The sequence below is a fragment of the Lichenostomus cassidix genome, chromosome 10 (genome assembly GCF_008360975.1).
Source record: "Lichenostomus cassidix isolate B80296 chromosome 10, HeHo_3.0, whole genome shotgun sequence".
In the NCBI taxonomy this organism is placed as follows: Eukaryota; Metazoa; Chordata; class Aves; order Passeriformes; family Meliphagidae; genus Lichenostomus; species Lichenostomus cassidix.
Window position 1 is genome coordinate 19,923,797 of NC_139491.1, and position 22,373 is coordinate 19,946,169.

At 48.4% G+C, this 22,373-nt stretch overlaps 1 protein-coding gene across 1 annotated transcript; it reads left to right on the top strand.

The window, feature by feature from the left end:
- The first annotated feature begins 1,870 nt into the window (after nucleotides 1-1,870).
- On the top strand, nucleotides 1,871-22,050 carry SORD (sorbitol dehydrogenase). The gene is made up of 9 exons (XM_085071170.1): nucleotides 1,871-2,028; nucleotides 5,466-5,499; nucleotides 6,224-6,388; nucleotides 8,555-8,714; nucleotides 11,314-11,432; nucleotides 11,677-11,742; nucleotides 19,629-19,804; nucleotides 20,063-20,184; nucleotides 20,954-22,050. The coding sequence occupies exons 1-9, from the start codon at nucleotides 1,969-1,971 to the stop codon at nucleotides 21,117-21,119; spliced, it is 1,068 nt and encodes a 355-aa protein (XP_084927296.1). The 5' UTR covers nucleotides 1,871-1,968; the 3' UTR covers nucleotides 21,120-22,050.
- Nucleotides 22,051-22,373: the final 323 nt, after the last annotated feature.

Below are 22,373 nucleotides of genomic sequence, written 5' to 3' on the forward strand. Positions count from 1 at the left end.
AGAAGGAGGTATAAGGTTAGACAGGAATGGCCAGCTTCCCATGCATTCCTAGCCATGATTCATTCTAGGGAACTCCGCTTATTCAGGATTTTAGCTGAAGATCAGCAATACTGGGGAGGAGATTCTATCAGGAACTCAGGATCTGGTGCTGCAGGAGATGAAGATGACTCCTGTGACAGCTCCCAGTGGAGCCCTCAACACCCTGCAATGCACTTGAGGAGCAAAACTGACATGAGAACTCAAAGGACTTGTGTCATAGCAAGAGCCCTGACTTCCCAGTGGAGCTCCCAGTCCACAGCTCCAGCATTTTTTCAGATTTAGGGAGCCCAGGTGTCAGGCTGCTCCATGCTGGTAGAGCTGCAGGATTTCACAGTGAATCTCATGCAGATAATTTGAGTGGCAAGTCAAGTCTGGAGGAAGATACACCCTAAAAAGGAAAGGCACAAGCAGACACCTTGAGAAAACAAGCATATCCAGGAAGAGACAGCTGTTCCCCACCTTTCCATAAAACGCAAATATTCCTGCTTCCATGGATGTGTCAGGAATTACATTGCTATGTAAACACTAAGTAAGGTGATTTGTCATGGCTTCCCATGAACTCTTTCCCCTGCGCTCAGAGTAACCACAGTGGTGGTGCTGACTCTGACTCCACTGAATTTTCCAGGGAATGGCCCCAAAATGGAAAAAAAATGCATCAGTCTCCATGGGAGTCTCCGAAGGCCTGGGCTGTGAAACATGTTTAGGGAAAAAAAAATCATAGATATATCTATCCATGCAAGGAGGAGGACAAAATAATATTAGAAACACAGGCTACTTTTAGCTGGTTCTGGCAATTTTATATAATAAATCCTGTGTATTTTGTATTTTTCTAAGGAAGTCAAGCTTGGAAAGCTTTCAGCTGCAGAATGTTCTTAGAATTCTCTTCTCTCTTGTGACCAATGACAGGACCCGGGGGAACAGCTGGAGCTGTGTTGGGGGTGGGTTAGGCTAGATATCAGGGAAAGGTTCTTCTCCAGAGGGTGGTTGGGGACTAAACAGGCTCCCCAGGGAATGGTCACAGCCCCAAGGCTGTCAGAGCTCCAGGAGCTTTTGGACAGTGCTCTCAGGCACAGTGTGGGATTGCTGGGGTGTCCTGTGCAGGGCCAGGACTTGGGCTTGATGATCCCTTAAAGCCCAGGATATTCCATGATTCAATGACACTGGAGAGAACAATCTATTTGAGATGTTAATCAATTCCATTTGAGCAGAAAACTGCTTCTCCCCACCACCCAGAACCCCTGAAATCTCCATTTTTTCCCCAATAAGCTATTTCTTCAGCTCAGATAATTACATTCAAATAGTGCCACGATCAGGCAAGCCGACACACCACTTAGTCGAAGTGCAGGGTGCAGTGTTCTTATCAGCGTGGCCTGGAGCCGGGACTGAGGCTGGGACTGGGCCTCGAGCAGCACCTGGGTCTGGAGCTGTGCCCGGAGCAGGGGTGAGATTGGAGCTGGAGCAGGGGCTGAGGCTGAGACTGGGCCTAGAGCCAGGGCTGGAGCAGGCATTGGAGCTGGAGCTGAGGCTGGACCCAGAGCTTGGAGCTGGGGCTGGAGCTGGGGTTGGGACCTGGAGCTGTGTCTGCTGCTGGGGCTGGAGCTGATGCTGGGAGCAGGGGCTGAGGCCTGGAATTGGAGCTGGAGCTGTGGCCTGGAGCTGGGGAACCTGGGCTCAGAGATGGGCCTGGGGCTGGAACTGGGCCTGGGGCTGGAACTGGGCCTGGCGCCGGGGTCGGGGCTGGAACTGGAGCTAGGCCTGGCGCTAGAGTTGGAGCTGCAGCCGTGCCCGGGGTCGACCGGCCGTGACCGCTCGGTGCCGGGGGGGCGGTGCCGGGTCCGGCGGGCGGGCGGGGGCCGGGGCAGGGGCGGCCCCCCGGCGGCGGCCCTTGGACCCGGGGCCGCACCGCGCCGAGCCGAGCCGAGCCGAGCCATGGCGACGCCGGGGCAGAACGTGGCCGTGGTGGTTCACCGAGCCGGGGAGTTGCGCCTGGTACGGTCGGGAGGAGCCAGGGCCGGGCGGGAGCGGCTGGGCGGGGGCGGCTCCCACGGGCCCTGGGGTTGAGCCCGCGGCACTGGGGGTGTCCGGCACCCCCGGTTCCACCCGGTTCTGGGGGAGCTTGAACTGACCCCTGGCTGGCAGTGCGGACGGGCCGCGGCTGCCCCATGGCAGGAGGGGTGACCTGGGGAGAGCGGGGTCCCAAATTCGAGGGTATCCCGTGGCTGGGCCCTCCCATCCGCTCTCTGCGGGGTAACCGCTTCGGGCTCTTCACGGCATTATAGGGAATGACCCAGACGAGGTGGGGGGGGCGGGAAAAAGGCACCAGCCCTCGGTGTGCCTGGGAGGTGCAACATTTTTAGAAGGGGAATAAATTTATACACTTATTCATCCAAGTAGGAAAATGCAACAGTTATTAGAAGCACAGCCTATTTTTAGCTGCTTCTGGCAACTTTGTGTATCCTATCGTGTACATTTTCTGGTTTTCCAACCTTGGGCAGGTTTCAGCTGCAGAATGCCCTTAGGGGACACAGGAGGGGATAATGTTGAGATCTTTGCCAGCTGCGTTTGGGTGGAAAACCTCTTATCCGTGACATCCAGAATCCCCAGAAACTCATTCCCTTCCAGTTAGCCATTTTCACAGCTGAGATAGGCTCTCCCAGGGACACGGGGTGGAGGGTGGTTGTTACTTCTTTGGGCTGGCAGGGCCCAGGTGAGCAACAGGACAGAAGGTTTTGGGAAGCAGGTGCTGGAGGAGCCTCCTGGACAAGGGGGGCTTTTATTTTGTAATTTTTTAGTACTTTAGGCTCATTCTGCCTCTCTGGCTGCTGTCTCTTCCTGGCTACTGATTCATCACTGTGCTGCTGAAGATCCACGTTTGCCAGTTTGGCCAGTGCCAAATGGGGGAAGGAAGATTTCCATGGGCAAACACTGGCAGGCAGGTTTCTGTACACAGAGTCCTGGCAGGAGGGCTCTCGGGAACACAAAGACCTTGGATGCATGCCTTGTTTGGGGGATGATTACCAGGAAAGCAGTTGATTTTTTACCATTCCTGCGCAGCTCAAGCAACACTTGCCAAAGCCTGAGCAGTGCCATGTGGGCGGCTCCTGGTGGCTCCCAGGCGGTTCCCACGCACCTTTGACGCAACTGCACTTTCACTACAATCTACAGGCTACTACATGTTGCCTGTATAACAAAAGAAATCAAAATGGCTAGAGGATTGAGGTGGTCCCTCTAGTTCAAGAACATGTTTCCAAACCCCTGTGATTTAGAAATATGTCTGAGACTTGTGAAGGTGGATACTGGCTCCATCACATCTGAGTTGCTGTGTTGCTGTTTCTCTAAACTGGTTTATACCTGGACGTGTGAGTTTTCCTTGGATATTTGTACTGCTAGAGACCTTAGAGCTGGTTGCCAGTGCCCTCCTGCCTCACTGTCAGCAGCTTGTGTGATCCTCCTGGGCTCTGCTGAAGTTTCTTCATTATGTGGATGGTGATCACTGTATTGACCTACTGATCACAGGAGTAGTCTCGGCAGTGAACTCTGAACTTGTTATCTGTTATTGATACCCAAAGCTGGGTGACGCCGTCTTCCAGTAATTCCCACACCTTTCTTGATTCTTGGACATGTTTCCCATGGGCAGAGTCACTGTGACCCCTGAGCTGTGTGAAAATGTGTTTGCTTTGTTTTTGTTGACTCTTCTCTTGTCCTTAGGTAGTTGCACAGGCTTTTCTTCACTGCCCATTAAGGATTTATTGATTTTATACTTGTACCATGGCCTGACTTTCCATGTCTTCTTTCACAGGAAATATTTGCTGTGTTTACTTTACCAGTCACCATTTCTGAACTTATCAGTGAACAACAGACAACAAGCAGAATTTATGTCTTTGGTGTTCTCCACTTCGGTCACTCCAAATCTGGCTGGAGAATTGGTCACCAAGATGTCAGGGTTTTTTTGGCACAGTTGTTGTGGCTGGGGGAGGAAAAAAAAAAGTGGTTTGGGTTTTTTTTTCACACATACACATTTTCAGCTAGAAGTTGGCTTTGTCTCTAACCATGTACTGTTCTGTTCAGTCTGAGATGGTCTGTACCTCTGATGTGTCACCAGATCCTGTGCTTATTGCATTTTCTGTAGAAGAGGTTACATCTAGATTGACCCCTTTTAGAAATAATGCTCTGGGCTGTGTCCTCAGTGGAACAAAACAAACCCCCCACACAGAAAAATTGCAGATTCAGGTCTGAACATGGAAGATTTCAGTTGGTTGAGTTGTATGAGAACATGTTTCCAGAGTTTGTCTTTTCATGATGTTTAGAATGCTAAAGTACAAAGTAGGAATTGAGGACTATGCTGGGATTTAAATAGTTAAAATGCAGAACAGTGCTCCTCAAAGTTTGGGTAGCAAATGAATTTTTAAGCATTTATTGTTGGCACTGGGGAGCTTTGGGAAAAAAGCTCTGGGGTGCTTTTCTTAGACACATGATCCTCAGGGTGGGTATTGTATAGTCCTGATGTTGTAAAACCCAAAAAATTTATTCCTTTGACTTTTGAGGCAGCTGAGGGAGCTCTGTGAAGGCAAAAGCCCTGCAGACCTTTTGGGTGGAAAGGTGATATTCTAACTGATTTCATAATTCATCCCATAAAGACGTGCCATGGCAATTACAAGAGAAGGTGAATGTATACGTTATCAGTTATAAATAATTATGTATATTTGATGTATACATTATTATGTACGAATATTATGTATAAATTGTGTATTACTGGCACAGGGTGGTGAGGCCCTGGCACAGGTTGCCTAGAGAAGCTGTGGGTGTCCCACCCCTGGAAGTGTTCAAGGATGGGGCTTGGAGCAGCCTGGTCTAGGGAAAGGTATCCCTGCCCATGGCAGGGTGTAGAGTGAGATGAGCTTTAAGGTCCTTTCCAACCCAAACCATTCTGTGATGCTGTTATTCTGCGATTATGTAGTAAAAAAAAAAAAATTGTATTATATAAATAATAATATAAGCACTGCAATATTAAGGCTTTACAGAACAGGTGGTTCAGAATCTTCCCGGTTACAGATGGTGATTTTTTTGTCAGCCAGTGGGATGAAGGATTCAGCTGAAACTTGGGGCTGCTCCAATGCAGGGAAATTTAGTATGTGTCTCTTGCCTGGGCAGGGTAAGGGAATTTTCTGCAAAATAATTTGGAGAGTGGATTTACAAACTGGCACTGTGCTCACTCCTACAGCTGCCTGTGTTACTCCGCTGAGCATGGAAAATGAGGGGAGCTTAGGAGCAGGCTCCCTGTGGCACAGCTGTGTCCCATGGAGCAGACAGAACCAAAACCCTCATCTGCTTGTGGATTGACCTGAGCTAACCTGGGCTGAGTGTCCACAGATATACCCAGGGATATGAAAAAGCAGCTAAATGTTATTTTTTCCTTTTGTCCATAGGAAAACCGTCCGATCCCAGAACCAGGTCACAATGGTAGGTCTACAGATGACTGACTGTCTGCTTTCTTTACTTCTCTCTTTGTTATCTCATTCTCTTTTGCTGCCCCTTGGTATTATAAAATATTTTTGAGGAAGTACAAAATTATCCAAAAAAAGGTTGTGTGGCTGAAACAGATGTTGCTTTTCCAGCTGAAAATAAGAGCTGGAGCAGTCACAGATAAATCCCTTTATCTGGCTTTTTTTGCTTCCTGTTACATCAGTTTGTGTATGTCACAGTAAATGTCTCTTGGGCGTTGATGATCTTATGCAGGACTAAACATTAATAGGATGGGCTGATAGAAATTTGATTCACTAACTCTCCAGGGCTGAAATCATAGCTTAGGGAGAAGGAAAAATTAAATGGACTTGCTATTTTATTCCTGCTCCAGCAATAATAATGTCCCTCTTAAATTGTATTATTTTGTTGACCATATTTTTAACTGACATTAGCTTTTGTCTTACCCTATTTTAATTATTTTATTGTCTTACTTTGTGAATCATTGCACAGTTTTGCATTTAAGCACATGGTTCATGAATACATGCACTCCTCTAATACATGCAGACACAATTCTGGTGTGTTGATTGAATGCCAGCAAATTTGGATGTGTTGATAATGGCTTGGCCTTTGCTCTGGGGCCCAGGGACAGCCCGTGTGCTGCTCTCACGGTGCCGAAGAAGGTCAATTTCTCTACAAGGAACTTTCCCTCCTTTTCTGGCAGAGGTCCTCCTGCGCATGCATTCTGTTGGGATCTGCGGCTCTGACGTTCACTACTGGCAGCATGGTCGAATTGGGGATTTTGTTGTCAAGGATCCCATGGTTTTGGGACATGAAGCTTCTGGGACTGTTGTCAAAGTGGGCTCAGGGGTGACTCATCTGAAACCAGGTATCTGGAATCAAAACTGTTTGTTTTCCTCCTAATCAGTTCCTGAGAATGTGCTGATAACGGCCTGCATTTTTTTCTGTCACATAAATTTATCTGAGGTTCTGAACTCACAGTGTGACCTTCTCCTTCAAAAAGGAGAGCACTGCTATTAGTCACCCAGCTTGGCCACTAGTATATGCTATTCCTTAGGTAGCTTTATCCTGGGATGTCTTGAGCTGGTCTGGCTATATTTTAATGCAGAGCAGAGTGTGTGCTGGTACAAGGTGCTTTTTAAGGAAGCTTGATAAAGCTTCAGATGCCACATCTGTAGCTCTTGCCAGTGACCTGCTGTGAGTGTGTCTTCTGTGTGTGTGTTCTTGAAGGAGCAAATGGCATCCTGGCAGTGCAGAGGTCACTGGAGCAACTGCTCCAGGCTCTGTAGTGGGACCTCCACAGCTCGCTGTGCACATGAATGTCCTAGAAAATGAAGTGAACAGGGAATTTTGAAAAGTTTGCTGATGAGACCGGCTTAGGCAGGGTGGAGAGGATGTGGGGGATAGCCAGCAAGAGTTACAGAGAGAACTGAGGCATGCCAGTAAAGTGCAGGTGAGATCCAATGCAGGCAAACACAAAGTGATGTCCACGACAGAAGAAACAAAATCAGCTTTATATCTAAAATGTTGTGCTGACCATCACTGCTGAAGGGTGAGACGTTTGGTTCTGACACTGTGCATGGGAGCATTGGCTCAGCAGTGGTGAAAATGCAAATCACTGTTAGGAAGGGGACAGAGACTCAGAGGGAGTCAGTGCACATCTGGATCTCTGCATGCAGTTCTGGTCTCCTCCTTTCCAAAAGAATATTAAACATAAGTGAGAAAGTTTCAGAGGAGGACAAGGAGATAATGAGATGTGGGGCAGCATCTTTGACAAATGCCTAAGTCAGGAACTTGAGCTGGGAGCTGGAGAGACAGCTTGTGGAGGGCTGGGAGAACAGATTGCCCGTTCTCTGGTTGCTCCAGCACCAGAGCAAGGCACAGTGAGCTGCAGCATTCACCTGAGATGCAGCAGACCATATAGTTCACATGGTGGAAGGAGGAGAAGTTGTTGAGTCTTACTAAATACAAACAAACCACCTGCAACTTGGAAGGCCTCACAGGTGAGTATAATGGGAGGCTGGTAGAGTGTTCAGCATGTGCTTTTCCTGCCTCTGTCCTGTCAGACACCCATTGTTGGCCAGCTCAGGGGATGCAGTGGCCTAGATGGCTCTTTACTTCCATCCTTCTGCTTATTCCCATGTCTGCCTGAAAGCTTGTTGGTGGAGAGCTTTGCTGTGAGGTTTGGCTCTTATTGGCTTCCTCTGCCAAGTAAATGTGCTGCTTTGTGTTCTTGTGTACTTGCAAGTTGTTCTGTGCTCACACTGTTTTCTCTAGTCCATCCTGCTTGGTGACTGCAATTAAATAATTGCTCTTTGTCCTGCAGCAAATGTCCTTCCAGCACCAAGCTGTCTCTGTTCCCAGATAAATCCTGCCAGGCTCCTAGGTGTTCTGCACCATAAGCTTCCTTCCCTGTGAGGGTGGTGAGGCCCTGCCACAGGTTGCCTGGAAGAAGTTGTGGCTGCCCCATTCCTGGAAGTGTTCAGTGCCGGGTTGGACAGGGCTTGGAACTACCCAGTCTAGTGGAAGTTGTCCCTGCCCACAGCAGGGGTGGAACAAGCTGAGTTTTAACGTCCCTTCCAACACAAATCCCTCCATGATTCTATGGTTCCCAAGGAACAGCGCTTTCCAGCTGGCTGCATGGTGGCCAGCTGAGCTCACCTGCTCCATCCTCAGTATTTCCTCTTCTGATTACTACAGGTACAGCAAAATACCTGGTCATGGTGTGATTGTCTGGGAGCTGCCCTTTCATCTGGTGAGGTTGGGGCAAGGCAGCTGGAGGGAGGTGTGTGTGTGGCTGAGCTTCCATCTGTGCCTGTGCCTCTGAAACACCATCTCTTTTCAAGTACCTGGGAAGATCTTGGGGATGAGGCTGCAGGGGAGGGAGCATTGGGAACCAGCCTGGTGTGTGCAGCAAGACCTTCCGCATGTCCGTCCTTTCTCTATGATACCAGGGTTTCTGTGTTTTTTGGTGCTACTCCTACCTATGTGCCAACCTGTCCCTGACCCACTCCGTCTGCTTTCACTCTGGCAGGTGACCGTGTGGCCATTGAGCCAGGTGTCCCGAGGGAAATGGATGAGTTCTGCAAAACTGGCCGCTACAACCTATCCCCGACCATCTTCTTCTGTGCAACACCCCCTGACGACGGGAACCTCTGCCGCTTCTACAAGCACAATGCAAGCTACTGCTACAAGTTAGTCCCTGCTCCCTCCGCAGAGAAATATACACCTCCTGGGGGGAGATTAGCTGCAGCAATCACCTCTTGGCCCTTTAGAGTACTCTTTATGTGATCCCAACAGGTTTTATTGCTTTTTGTTCCATAAATAACATGCCTAAGCTTGGATGGTCGCCACTTTGCAAAGGGTTTGTCAGGCAGACGTAGTTTATCCTCTTCAGTGCCAGACATAAACATGTCTTGCATGTCTCCTGGAATGTCACCACTGGTTTACCCTTTAATTATTTTCCTTTTCCCATTTGTTCCCTGCTGCTGGTTTCTTTCCCGTGTCTTTTTATATCCTTGCCTTCTTAGGCTGGTGCCTGAAGGTCTTTGTCTGGTTCTTTGAGCTGAGTTTTGCTCCTGCTTTTCAGAAAACACCAGCATGACTGCTGACACTTCTCTCTGTCCCACTTCCAGCAGAGCGGGAACAGAAAGCAGTGGCCCTGCTGAGATGTTTTTTCATGTGACTCTGAGTGTCCCCACTAAGCTGCCAGCATTACACATCTGTTTTCATGTCTAGTTCAGCAAACTTGACTATGTTATTAATTGTGGCAGCACTGACACATTTGCTTAGAAGCAAATCTGTGCTTAAACACTGTGGCAAATAGTAGAATCCCAAAAGGGTTTGGTTTGGGAGGGACCTTAAAGCTCACCCATTCCACCCCCTACCATGGGCACAGACACCTTCCATTAAACCAGGCTCCTCCAAGCCCCATTCAGCCTGTCCTTGAGCACTTCCAGGGATGGGACAGCCACATCTTCTCTGGGCAGCCAATGCCAGGGTCTCTAATACTCTTAAGACCTGGAAAAAACCCGGTGCAATGTTACATGCCCACTTAAGTGGCTTCAACCAGGAGTTAAAAATAGCCCAAGTAGCGCCCCCCTGAGGCTGCGCTACCTGTGGAGCTTGTTCTGTTTCAGTGTGTATGTAGCTGGTAGTTCCATGAGCAGGAGTGTCCTTGAGATTGATCTTTGATGTCTGCAGGGGAAGCGTTCAGGATCACATCAGTCAGAAGGAGGCATTTGACTGCTCTTCTCCTGAGAGTCCTCAGGCAGGAAGCTTTCAAAGCAGATCCCAAGCAGCTGCTGTAGGATGAGGTGCTGTTCTGGATGGGAGTAACATCTCACTGTCCAGACCCACTGTCATTGATTTCCTGTGTATCAAAATAACATTTTCTGACAACATCACAAGTTTTTGCTTGAGAGGAAGCGGCTGGTTTGTAGCTGGCTTCTTCCAAGCTTTTGCTTTTTTTCTCCAATTTGAGAAAATATAACTTTGGCTGTATATTTTATTTTATTTTTAGTTTATTTATTTTATTGCCTTGGGTTGCAAAGCCTGGATGTGGTGCTCCCAATTTCAGATAATCAGTGCTGCGGCTGGCTCATGTAGAGCAGATTCCCTGGCATGCAGTCATTCTGTCAGTGCAGATTTGCTAAGAACAGATGATGGTTGAGGTCGGTGAGCTCTTGTACATTTAGCCAGTTACGTTGTGTCCTGCTGCTGGACAGACTCCATGTTGGGTGCTCTGAGTAACTTGACGGAGGTGGGATCCTGCTGTGAAGCTGCCCTCCCCATTGACAGGGCAGTGCCTTGTCCCAGCAGTAGCAAATGTGATGCCAAACTCTGTGACAACTGAACTCTTGGATTCAGACCTTTAAAGCACCCTGGAAATAAGGCACATGCAGATATATTAAGCTGTCTTCCCACAACCATAATTTCCATTTCTTTGGCTTTACGTTGGCCTGGCTGAAATCTGACCTTGAACTTCCCAGTGCTGTCACAAAGACTCTCCTGGCAGACACAGCTCCCAGAGCTGTGTGAGAGCCCACACTGGTGGCTCACTGGTGGACAGCGTTGTGAGGCTGGGATTTATTTCTTCCATCAGTTCAGAAGGATTTCAATTCCTCTGCTTTTTTCCATTACTTATGTTGGCTGCATTATGGTGCTCTTTCTGTCCAAAATGTGTTTGATACCTACTGCACACATAGTCCCTGACTGCTGGGAGGCTGCGTGCTGGGACCAGTCCATGGGTTAAAACAGTTGGTGCATCAGGGGAAGAGATCCTAGGTGTTACAGGGAGACCTGGATCTGACTGTCTTTCCTGGTGGCATCGCCTTTGGCAGTGAGATGTTTTCTAAAAGCTGATTCAACCCTGGTGAGTGGTCTGGGAGCTCACAGGTGGGTGAGCCATAGGGCAGCTTCAGGGTGGTACATATGCAAGTAGGGCATTTATTCCAAAGGGAATGAGTGGCAAAGGAGTCCTTGGGTTGACTCACCAAGTACTGGAGAGTTGATGTGAGGAAGTTTGTGGGTCCCTGTGTGTGGTGCTTGGGCAAACCTCACTGATAAATGTTTCAGGTACACTTGATGCTGCTTCAGAGGAGGAAAAGAAGCAATGAAACCTCTTGAAGCACGTTTCAGCCCAGCATTTCTCTGACCAAGGGTGACTGTGTTTGCCTCTGTGGTTTATATCTATGTTTGGTCTTCAAGTATCATGGCTTTCCTGATAAACTAAGTAATTATAATTTAGTAATAATGTAATTGATTACTTTTTCTTGTGTCCCATTCTTGCAGGCTTCCAGATAATGTCACCTTTGAAGAAGGAGCGCTTATTGAGCCCCTGTCAGTGGGAATCCATGCCTGCCAAAGAGCGGGAGTCACTCTGGGAAGCAAAGTCTTTGTGTCTGGCTCTGGTACAGTGATCATAGTCAGTCCTTGGGTTTCCTGCCTCCTGGGAGAGGATGGACAGGCTCAGGCTCTGCTTCTGGGCTCTGCTGTAAGGGTGGGTCATGGCAGAGCCCACGGAGGTGCCGAGGGGGACATTGGGGCTGCCAGAGCCTCATTTGGCCAGGAACATGCTGAGCTCTGGGCATGTTCAGAGGCGGGGTGATGCTTCCTGGCAGTGGTACATGTTCTCTTTCTCTCCTTTATACACAGGACCAATTGGCCTAGTTAATGTAATTGTTGCTAAGATGATGGGTGCAGCAGCTGTGGTAGTTACAGGTAAGTCCTTTGAGCCCTTTCAGAATGTGCCTGTTTCCCACCATACAGAATCATAGAATCATTAGGGTTGGAAAAAACCTCTTAGATTGAGTCCAGCCATTAACCCAGCACTGCCAAGCCCAACCATGTCCATAAGTGCCACATCCAAATATTTTTTGAACAATTCCAGAGATGGTGATTCCACCACTTTCCTGGATAGCCTGTTCCAGTACCTGACCACCCTTTCAGGGAGGAAATTTTTCCCTAATATCCAACCTGAACCTCCTTTGGCGCAGATTGAGACCATTTCGTCTCATCCTGTCTCTTGTTCCGTGGGAGCAGAGCCCAACCCCCACCTGGCTATACCCTTCTGTCAGGGAGTTGTGGCGAGTGAGAAGGTCCCCTGTGAACCCCCTTTTCTCCAGGCCAAATCCCCCTCCAGCTCCCTCAGCCTCTCGTAGTGCTCCAGCCCCTTCCCCAGCTCTGTTCCCTTCTCTGCACACGCTCCAGCACTTTGACTAGTTCCAGACTACTCCTTCAAGGTAACTGCTGGGGAAGGCAGCCCAGGCACAATGGAAAGTCTGGCTGTGACTGGAGTAGTAGCAAGTGCCTGTCTGGAGGGAATCCTATCAAACATCTTATTCCCTGGGACAAGACTTTAATCTCTGCCCTAATTAGGATCTCTGAGAAGACGCAGTTACAATCTTTCTGTGAGGTTAGCGGACTAGCCTTGTAGCTTCTGCTGCCCAGCAAAGACAGGTTGTGTGGATGGAGTAGCTACAGTGCTTCAAGGAGAACAATCCAGAATAAAGAGGCTAATGAGTTATCCGTGGATGAAGCCTGGAGACCTTATTCAGACTTTGTGCAGGTCTTTTGAGAAGAGGCAATGTATCTGTATGTCAGTTCTGAGTTCCAGAACTTCCACTTGCTCTTGGTGCCTCTGGTGACTGGCTGTTTACTTGGGTTTTTACCCCCATAATTTTGGGCTCTTAATTTTGTGGTTTGCCTTTGGCTCATAGATCAAGTCTTGAGAATCAGGTTTTGTGTTCCCTATAGTGCTTAAATCTTAGGCCTTGATTATATCTGCTTCTAGTGTTCCCCTAGACCACTAGGGGTCTAGGCAACACAGTGTATTTTAATATCCCTTCAGGGCTTTTCTTGGAGGTTTGATCTTAGTAGGGTATTTCGTCCTCTGGTAGTGCTGGGTGATGGCCTGGACAGTGTTTGCATGCTTTTTGTTGTGTGCAGCCACACTGTGCTTCTCCACTTATCTTTCTCTGGCCTTCTCTTTGCTCCTGCTGGGGGCTTCATTTTCCACCAGTTATCCTCAGTGACTGAAATAGCCTTTTCAGGGTCCTTGCATTTCAGAAATGCACTTTCCTTGCATAACTGTATCCTGGGCGTTTCTAGTCCAGCTGCTGCTTCCAGGAATGTTCTTGTCCAGCTGTGTCTGGAAACCCTCTGTGGTAAGAGATCCCACTTTTCTAGATATCTTCTCCAGGTTTGCACCTTTTAATGATGAAGCTTTTTCTAGGGTCCACTCACAAACTAACTTGCGGAGATTTCCCCTTTAGGCAAGATCTGAAATGAATCTTTATCACCTTTGCAGCTGCCCTTCAGGTTGTTTCTTGAGAGAGCCATTCCATTCCCACCTTTTTTTGCCATGCTAACCTAGCGCAGCTCCCTGCACCTCTCCTCCAAGGTTCAGGCTTTCTCTCTCTAGCTTGCCCAGAAGGATGGAAAGCTGGAGTAATCTCTGCATGCTCTCTGGTTGAAATTTCCACCTGTGATGCTTCCAGCTCCCACTGTGACTCTTTGACCTTTTTGAGTGGTGATGGCCAGGAGGAGCAGTTAGAGGTGCCACTGGACATTGAGCACAGTTTGTTGCAAATTTGCACATTTTTTTTTAATGTCAGAGCCCTAAAGGATCTGGACCTCTCAGAAGGTTAATACTCACCTACCATACTTTGAGCCAGGTGTATTTTTGACCTCTCCATTACTGTGTTTCCATCTTTGGGTCAAGAGATAAAATTCAGGTCCCACCCTCTAGCCTTCACGGAAACATCCTTCAGTAGTAGCTCAGGTCAAAACGCAAGGCGCATTATTGCCTTCTCCTCCCTTAATCCTTTTGCTGCCAAGTCTAGGGCATTTTTAGCTCTGCTGGCCTCACCCTACAGGTGTGTGTGCTTGATGGATGTGATCAGTCCACACCTCAGATTTTGTGAAGTTTTGTCATTTGAGGATGATGTTTGCTGTAGCAGGAAAAACAGCTCTGCCTCCTGAATCACGCACGAGGAACCTTGTGCCCAGCTGGGTTGGTACAGGGGCTGGGGGTGACCCGCTCCCTGGGTGGGGAAAGCTTGGTGCACTGGCAGGGGTTGGTTGGGCTGAGGCAGCTGTCTGAGCCTGTCCCCCATTCCTGCTGCAGTCTGCGTGTATTTTCCCTATAGTACCAGGAGCTGCTGCTGTTGGGGACCTTGGGCAAGCTGATCTGGCTGTGCTGGGCCACAGGAGGTTCCTGGTGCCTTTTTTGTATCAGCAAGCTTGGATACATGGAATTACCCATTCTTATCTTTACATGCTGGCCTAGGTACTGATTCTGACTCGTAGATGTCTTCCACATGAGAGGGATTTGGCTGAGGTACTCAGAGACACCCATGAAGGTGCTGTCCCAAGTCAAATATTTGTGTGTGACATGAGCTGAGGAATGGGTTTGGTTTGGATCGTTGCCACTGGGGATTTTGCTGACCGTCTTAGGGAATTGCTTTTTGTGTCAGCTTTAGGAGCCAGCACCTGTGAGGCGCCTGTCTGCCCACAGAGGCCCTCTTGTACTTTGCTACCAGATTATTTGAATTAATTGACCCGAGTTTTTATCATATGTTTGTCTGTGAGGAGCTTTGTCTGTGTAGCACTTACAGCTTTAAATATTTGTGTTTGTTTTGACTGCTCACAGGTATAGAAATATTTAGAAAAGCTTTTTCACAAGAACTCACCTCCTACAGCTTCTGTCTTTGGCTCACCTGGAGTGTTTGATGTATTTAATGCACTCAGTTGGATGAGAAGATCAGTTTGTTTCATGGGTCCTCATTTACTCTTCCCAATGGTCTATGTCTTTCTCCACTCCACTCCTGAGTGGGTGTGATTAATATTTATGGACAACCTCCCCCTGTTCTTCTGCCTTGCTGTTGCTCTAAAAAGCTGCTTTTCTCCTTAGATACATGTGAAAGGTCAGCTTTCCTCCCCAGCAAGTGAGGGGACAGTTTAAGCATTCATGTTGGGTTGTCTTGCTTTGCTGTCACTAAAGGTGCACTTAGTAATTCCTACTTAAGGGAAATTATTCCCCATGTTCTATCTGAATCCAAAGTTCTGGGTGTTGATGTCTCCAGAAATCCTGGAACAATGTTATGGGAGGGGGTAACTGTGGAGAATTCAACTCCTTTGAGAAAGAAGATCAACACAGAAAATCTGCGAATAATCAAGAGTATTTGTTTTCCTGTTAAGTTGGTTCATAAACCATCATGAGGAGCTTAAGGGTAATTTGATAACTTCTGTGGAAGCAGAGACACAGGGCTGTTCTTATTCTGGCAGCCAAAGCTTTAATTAGCTCCTGTGGCCAGGAAGTGAAAACAAATTTCTGACTAGAGGCAAGATGCAAGCCTTTAATTGTATAATTGACCAGTTTCCCAAGAGCTGTGTGGAGTTCAGCCACTGTAAGGTTTAAAGACCAAATGACTTGATCCTTCACAAGACTCACAAGTGTCTGGAGCTCTGAACAGTGACCTGCAGATCTGTCTCCTTCAGTAAGATCTTCATGGTGATTCAGGTGTACTGAGATCTTATCGCAGCCCTGGCCTGACAGTGTTGCTGTTGCATTGTATGTGCTGCTTGGACCCAGGGCTTGCTTCCCAGCCCAGGGCTTCCTTCCCAGCAAACCAGAGGCCAGCTACAGGAAAGGCGTAGGGTCTTTTGCTGCTTGAGAGTGATTTTTGTGACCACTTTGAAATGCACTACCTGCCCTGTTACTCTGGGACACTACCTGTGGATTATTTCTGACAGAGAGACAGTATAAAATATGTAAAATATATAAAATATGTAAAACACAGAATATAATTTATATAATACTTTACCTATTTATATATATTATACATATATATAATATATCTTTATAATTTAAAATATATTAGTGACTGAGCAGATGCTAAAAATGGCAGAATCCAGCTGTTTCTGCTTTGAGCTGGTGTTGTGAGACCTAACTTCACAGGCATTTAGTCATTGCTGAGAGCACTGTTGAGCCCCTGTGGGTTCCTTGCAATACACTGAGATTTGGGAGACACTAACCATGCTGGGCAGAAGTGTTTCATAGCACTTGAAGTGCCTCAAAAAGCCCCTGGCCATGCTCTTGGTGCATGGGAGGTGTCTGAGTGTAGCTCAGCTGGGGTCGAGCATGACCCCACACATGGCCTGGAGCCTAATGCCCAGAGCTTGGGAGGGACAGATGTGACTCCTGCAGCCACAGGAACAAGCCCATGTTGAGCTGCCCTTTCTCTTCAGCCTTGGCTTTTCCTCTTTTGTCTGCATTTTATTACCCATTTTTACTCCTTCTCAAAACACTGTCCACAGCTCTCCTGGGTGCTCAGCTTGGTGGGTGTGCCCACACTTGGCATCCCAACTCTTCCAGCTGCCTGTGGGGGCTTGTCCATCACCTGCCTTGCCAGTGAGTGCCTGTCCATCCCCTGCCCTGCTAGTGAGTGCCATCATTTTCTCTGTGGGTTGGGCAGGGTAGAGCCTCTGGCCTGGCTTGCTCCCAGGACTGTGGCTGAGTCAGAGCAGCTCGTGTTGGAGAACTGACCTTATCTTACTCCTCTTCCCTCGATATTTACTGGCCTTATCTTACTCCTCTTCCCTCAATACTTTCACCCCACCCCATCTCTGACTTCTCTGAAGACTGTGCCCTGGTGAGAGGGGTGTTTTCCTCTTTGCTGTGTGTGCCTCTAGCAAAGACATTGTTTTCTGAGTCTTCAAGCCCAGGACCTCTGGGACCCACAGAGCGGTGATATTGCTTTGTCCCTGTCCTTTTCTGTCCCCCCACCTCTCTTTCTACTCTTCTCTCTCTGTTTTCTTCTCTCTCTCTCTCTCTCTCTGATATTTACTACCAAATGAAACTCAGACTACAGACTGTCATAGGGTCTCCTTTGCACCTTAATTCACTCACACGTTTTTTTAAAGAACCTTATAATTTTGATAATAAATATTGCCTGCATATAACAGGACACTGTATGAGTGCACATACCTCACTGCCAGCCTGTCTTGCAGTTCAAAGCCTTTAGAGCACTTCTTCTCTAGGAAACCTGCTAAGGGAAAAGAAGGAGGAACATTACCTGTGTACCAGCACTACACACCAGTACCAAACACTGTCATGGCAGACCAATGCCCAAACCACAACTTCAACATAATATTTCTACACCTCTTTATTAATTGCAACCTTTTACAAAAGGAAACTTTCCCTTAAGCACTGAAGTAATGAAGACAATTACCATGTCATACATTATTGCCATCAGCTGCTGGTTTGTTTTAGAACCTGTACTTCATTGCTCTGCTTCTCATTTACACTTCTTGCCACCTTTATTTTTTTTTTCTTTTCTGTTTTTGGTCTATGTAATTTTTTTTTTCTGCTGTGGTCTCCTTTCCTTTGCTTTTTATTTCTTTTTCCGGGGGTCTACTACCCTGTGGGTATTTCTGTTTGTTTGGGTCCTTGTTTTCTTTGGAGTGCTTCTTCAGGGGTTCCTGGTGGGTTTCTTGCTCTCTAGGGAATTTTGGCTGTTACATCTTTTCCAGTGCTAGCATGCACACCCCTATAGACCACTGCTTTAGTGCAGGGAAAAGAGGTGATTTATTCCTGGGAAATGCCACTCTTCTTCTCAGCGGTCCACCTCTGTATCTCCAGATGGTATCTCACAGACCAGAGGTGGTCTGGTCACCAGTGGTGCCTGGAGGAGGATACGTGGATTTTCTTCCAGGGGACGTGGAAGAGGCAGCGTAGCTACCCAGCAGGGCAGGTTGCTCTGTGGTACAAACCACCCTGTGCATCTTCAGGAGATATTTACAGCCTTGACAAAATCCCTCAGGACAGAGTACAGGAGTACACCCATGCCCTCACAGATGCTTATCATTACCAGCTTTGTTGCTCTGTGTTAATAGGGTGTCTCAGGTCCACCCTATTACCAGATCCACTCCCTTTTTTCTTTATGGGCTTGCCTGCTCATTCATCTGTGACAGAAACTGTCTGAGAGATGCTCAGCAGCCTCTAGAGCTGCTACAAGGAGGGTGGAAGAAAAAGACAGATCTGTGACAGCAGGGACGCACTAAGCGTTGACAACTAATGCGTTCTGCAGTTTGCTCAGGTGAAAGCACCTGCTGAGGGTTCCTTGAGAAAGCCCTCGGAGAGCTCATGGTCTGTTCTCATCTGGTACTGTTACACGTGAAATGGCCACATTACTGATTGTCCAAGCCTGTTGTCTCCTGTTGGAAAAAATTCTTGTAGCTGTCCATAGCCAGGTGATTTCTGGGCCATCAAGGAGCAGGGTCAGAGCAACCTTGCCTGTGGATTGTGCCCTTCGAGAGGTGTCCTTGAGGGTGGGAGTAAATAATGTGGAAAGCCAAGGAGGGAAAATACAAGAGTGGTGGGGTTTTGCCTCACTGTAGACTCATCCCTAGGCTAACTCGCTGAGTGTGTGCAATGGGGTTTCTTACAGTCCATTCTCACCAGAGGATGAGGTCCTGTGGGAATTAGTGAAGCTGCTTCATCAAAGAGTCATTGCCAGAGAGACACTGGGCAGTGCAGCCACAGCCAGAGGCAGCATTAGGTAGTACACAGCTGACACTGGAGTAGGTGCCCTGTCCATCCTGGACTCCTGCTGCCTTTTGCCTTTGCCTGCGCTGAGGTTCCTCCGCTTTGCTATGTTGGGTCAGCAACCAGGACAACCAATCTTGGCCACAGTTGTTCCTGATCTGGTTCCTTCCTGCAGCATCTCTCCAGCATGCTTTGGAGTTAAGCTTGGCCCTCTGGTTTGTCTTGACACACTCTCAGTGTTCCTGCAGTACCAAAGAGAAATTGGGCGATCTACGAACTGATGGCCTTAGAAGGCCAAGAAGACACTTGTGCAGTCTAGAGGTGGTGACTGTTCCTTCACTTGGACATTGTTCTGCAACGTATGGGTTTCATTTATGGGTTTGTGCATCAGCCTCTTCTGCAGCTGAGGGTGTTTATATTTGTTTGTCATTATCATCATCTGGAGTCCCTAGCGCAAGAAAGATGTAGGCCTGTTGAAGCAGGTGCAAAGAAGGGACATGAAGATAATAAAGGGGGAGAGCTGGAGCCCCTCTGCTCTGGAGCCAGGCTGGAAGAGCTGGGGGTGTTCACCTGGAGAAGGCTCCAGGGAGACCTTAGAGCCCCTTCCAGTGCCTAAAGGGACTCCATGAGAGCTGGAGAGGGACTTGGAATAAGGGCCTTGAGGGACAGAACAAGGGAGAATGGCTTCCCACTGCCAGAGGGCAGGGTTAGATGGGATATTGGGAAGAAATTCTTCCCTGTGTGTTTGATGAGGCCCTGGCACAGGTTGTCCAGAGCAGCCCCATCTCTGGAAGAGTTCGAGGCTGGACAGAGCAACCTTGTCTAGTGGAAGGTGTCCCTGCCCATGGCAGGGAACGAAATGGGATGAGCTTTAGTCCCTTTCAACTCAAACCATTCCAGGATTTTATGATCACTCTCTGCCTGCCAAGGAGTAAGCCATCACCTCTACTGGTTGTGCACTACCCTGTGCACGCATGCAGGGAGCAGATGCCAGGTTCAGGTTCTTCCTCCCCTTTCATGTAATGCTCCAGTTCTTGACTCACTTTTCTTTCTACAGATTTATCTGCCTCTCGCCTGCAAAAAGCCAAGGAGGTGGGGGCAGATTTCACCATTCAGGTGAAGAATGAGACCCCGCAGGAGGTGGCCTCCAAAGTGGAAAGTGTGCTTGGCAGCATGCCTGAGATAACTGTGGAGTGCACAGGAGTGCAAACCTGTATCCAGGCTGGAATTTATGTGAGTACCTCTTCTTCCCAAGGCAGACCAGTGATGGTGTTGGTCGTTTTTTCTGGGGGGCTGCAGTGAACGAGCTATTTCACTCCCATAGTGCTCAATTTCATCCTGCCTCTCCCTGGCTTCTCTACTGTGCCTCAGGTAGTCCATTGCAGCCACAAAGGGTGGCTTTATTTTTAACTGGCTCTGCACAGGCTTCTGCAACTATGTTCTCCTATAACTGTGTTACAAGTGTAACCTGGTAGTGTGTTTGCTTTCCAGGCCACTCGTTCTGGTGGGACCTTGGTGCTGGTGGGGCTGGGGCCTGAGATGGTGACAGTGCCCATCGTGAATGCTGCTGTGCGGGAGGTGGATATCCGCGGGATATTCCGCTACTGCAACACGTGAGTCTCGGGGCGGGGTGGGGCTGATGTGTCTCCAAGTTAAAATTCTTCAGAGCTTTACTTTCTTGCTAGTGGAGCAAGTACCTTTGCTTAATCTGTAGATCTTCAGAAAGGATTTATGGGATATTGGCAAGGTCCTTCTTACAATGAGAAGTATTATTATGTAGGCAGTTTGGGAACTAGATCAGCTGCTGCCTCCCTTTGTATCCCTATTGCTCTAACTTGGCACATTCATAGTTGGACTTGATGATCTTGGAGGTCTTTTTCAACCTCAGTGATTCTGTGATTCTAAATGGAGTGACAAGGCAATCCATTTGAGAGAGTCTGTGCTAGAGAAGAGGCTGGGAGCTGACTGAGTCTTTTCCTTTTTTCTCCCTGCACTGAGTCTATGAGTTTGAGCTCCACCATGGTCAATGCGGAGGCAAGGAGGCCAGGCGAGAGGAGAGCAAAGCACGGCAGTTTTGGTTTTCATTCAGGGCTTCCAAAGTAGTTGTTTCCTGCGATTTTTGCTTGTTTCTTGTGTCTTTACTTACTCTCCCAGCTCGTCTGTGTAGCAGTGCCTGCCTTCTCAGCATTCAACAGCCCAGAGCAGCTGGCTTGTCCAATCTCCCATACCAGTCACTTGAGATTCCCTCTGCAGAAGATTCTTTGCAGGCAAAACTTCCCTGGGCTGAGGAAATAACTGTGATTATCCACGCTGCTCCATGGTCTTTCCTTAAACTCCAAACTAGTGGCTGCTCTCATCCCATTCTCTCCGCTTCCCTTGCAGTTGGCCTGTGGCCATCGCTCTCCTCGCATCCAAGCGGATCAACATCAAGCCCTTGGTTACACACCGTTTTCCCCTGGAGAAGGCTCTGGAGGCCTTTGAGACCACCAGGAGGGGTGAGGGGGTCAAGGTCATGCTGAAGTGTGACCCCACTGATCAGCGCCCCTGAGCTGTCCCAGTGTCCAGCCCTCATCCCTGCTGCTTGTAATTAGAGAATCACACATAATGAGGGTGAATGGCACCGGGATACACCATTAGAGCATTGACAGGTAACTACAAATGGACAGCCAATAGTTTGAATCAAAATGCTGGGTTAGACATGATGGTTTGCACAGTTGGTCGCTATTCTCTGCAGACCCCACATGCAGGAGAGCCTGGCCAGGTATCTCTGTGTCGGGGAGTGTGTCACCAGCATGTGGCACAGCAAAGGGTGGAGGTGCTGGCACTCTACCTTCCCACCCCACTTTGCCCTGGCTGCAGCATTTCCTGCATGGCAAGGATTCCCTGGATGTAAGATAGCACTATGTGAATATCCCCCCTTCCTGTGGCACCTTCCCTCATGGGTGCTCAGGGACTGCACAGCCTGTGGAACAAAGTCTGGCCATCCTCCCTCCATGGGTAGCACAGGCACATTCGTGTTATTCTCTCCACGCTCTTTGCAAAGCTCAGAACCTGGGGTTTTTGTGAAACTTGGAGGCCAGCTGGGACCACATCTGCTGTGTGACCCCCCCCAGCTGGTCCTCGTGGGACCACTGCAAGCAGGGAAACTGGGAGTGCTGAGAGCCCTGTCCTTATGTGGCTCCTGTGAAGGGGCTGTTGGGGAGCACAGCTGCTTTTGGCATGGAGGGGAGCACAGATGAGACCTGAGGGGACAACATCACTCAAAGGTTTTAGCACTGTGAACAAATCATAATTATTTGGGAATATCAAACCTTCCTGCTGAGTTTGTGAGCCATGAACAAGGTACTAACAAGGTACCAGGTTGCGGAGAAAATCTGATGTTTGATTACAGTCATGTTAATTCTAGTACTGAGAGATCAGTTCTTTCCTTGGGCTGGTACTGAACTTTTCTCAATAAATGCTGGCTACCTGAGACCTTCCAGATGTGTCCCTTAAAGTGTGGAGTGGTGACTTGGAGGGGTTTGTGGGGGACTATCCAGACCTAGGCCTCGCCAGGCTGCAGGGTGAGCTCAGCAGTGACAGGACTGAGAAATCTCAAATGACCCAACTGCTTGCAAATCAAATTTCGTGTTTATTCCAGACATGGCCAAGTTAATCCTGGCAGAGATGGAAGGCCCCAAGTCCATGCTGAATTTTACAGGGATGAGACATAACCCTGGGGAACTTTCTGTAGCCACAAGAAGTGGGCAAAACATGTGCTCAGCTCATTCCCATGCTGGGACAAACTCCGTTGGTATGGCTG

Excerpts from the sequence above, each read along its gene's own strand:
- SORD (XM_085071170.1), top strand. The coding sequence starts at position 1,969 with ATGGCGACGCCGGGGCAGAACGTGGCCGTGGTGGTTCACCGAGCCGGG. Across the intron at positions 11,433-11,676 it reads AGTCTTTGTGTCTGGCTCTG|GACCAATTGGCCTAGTTAAT; the intron begins GTACAGTGATCA and ends CTTTATACACAG. Across the intron at positions 19,805-20,062 it reads GTATCCAGGCTGGAATTTAT|GCCACTCGTTCTGGTGGGAC; the intron begins GTGAGTACCTCT and ends TTTGCTTTCCAG.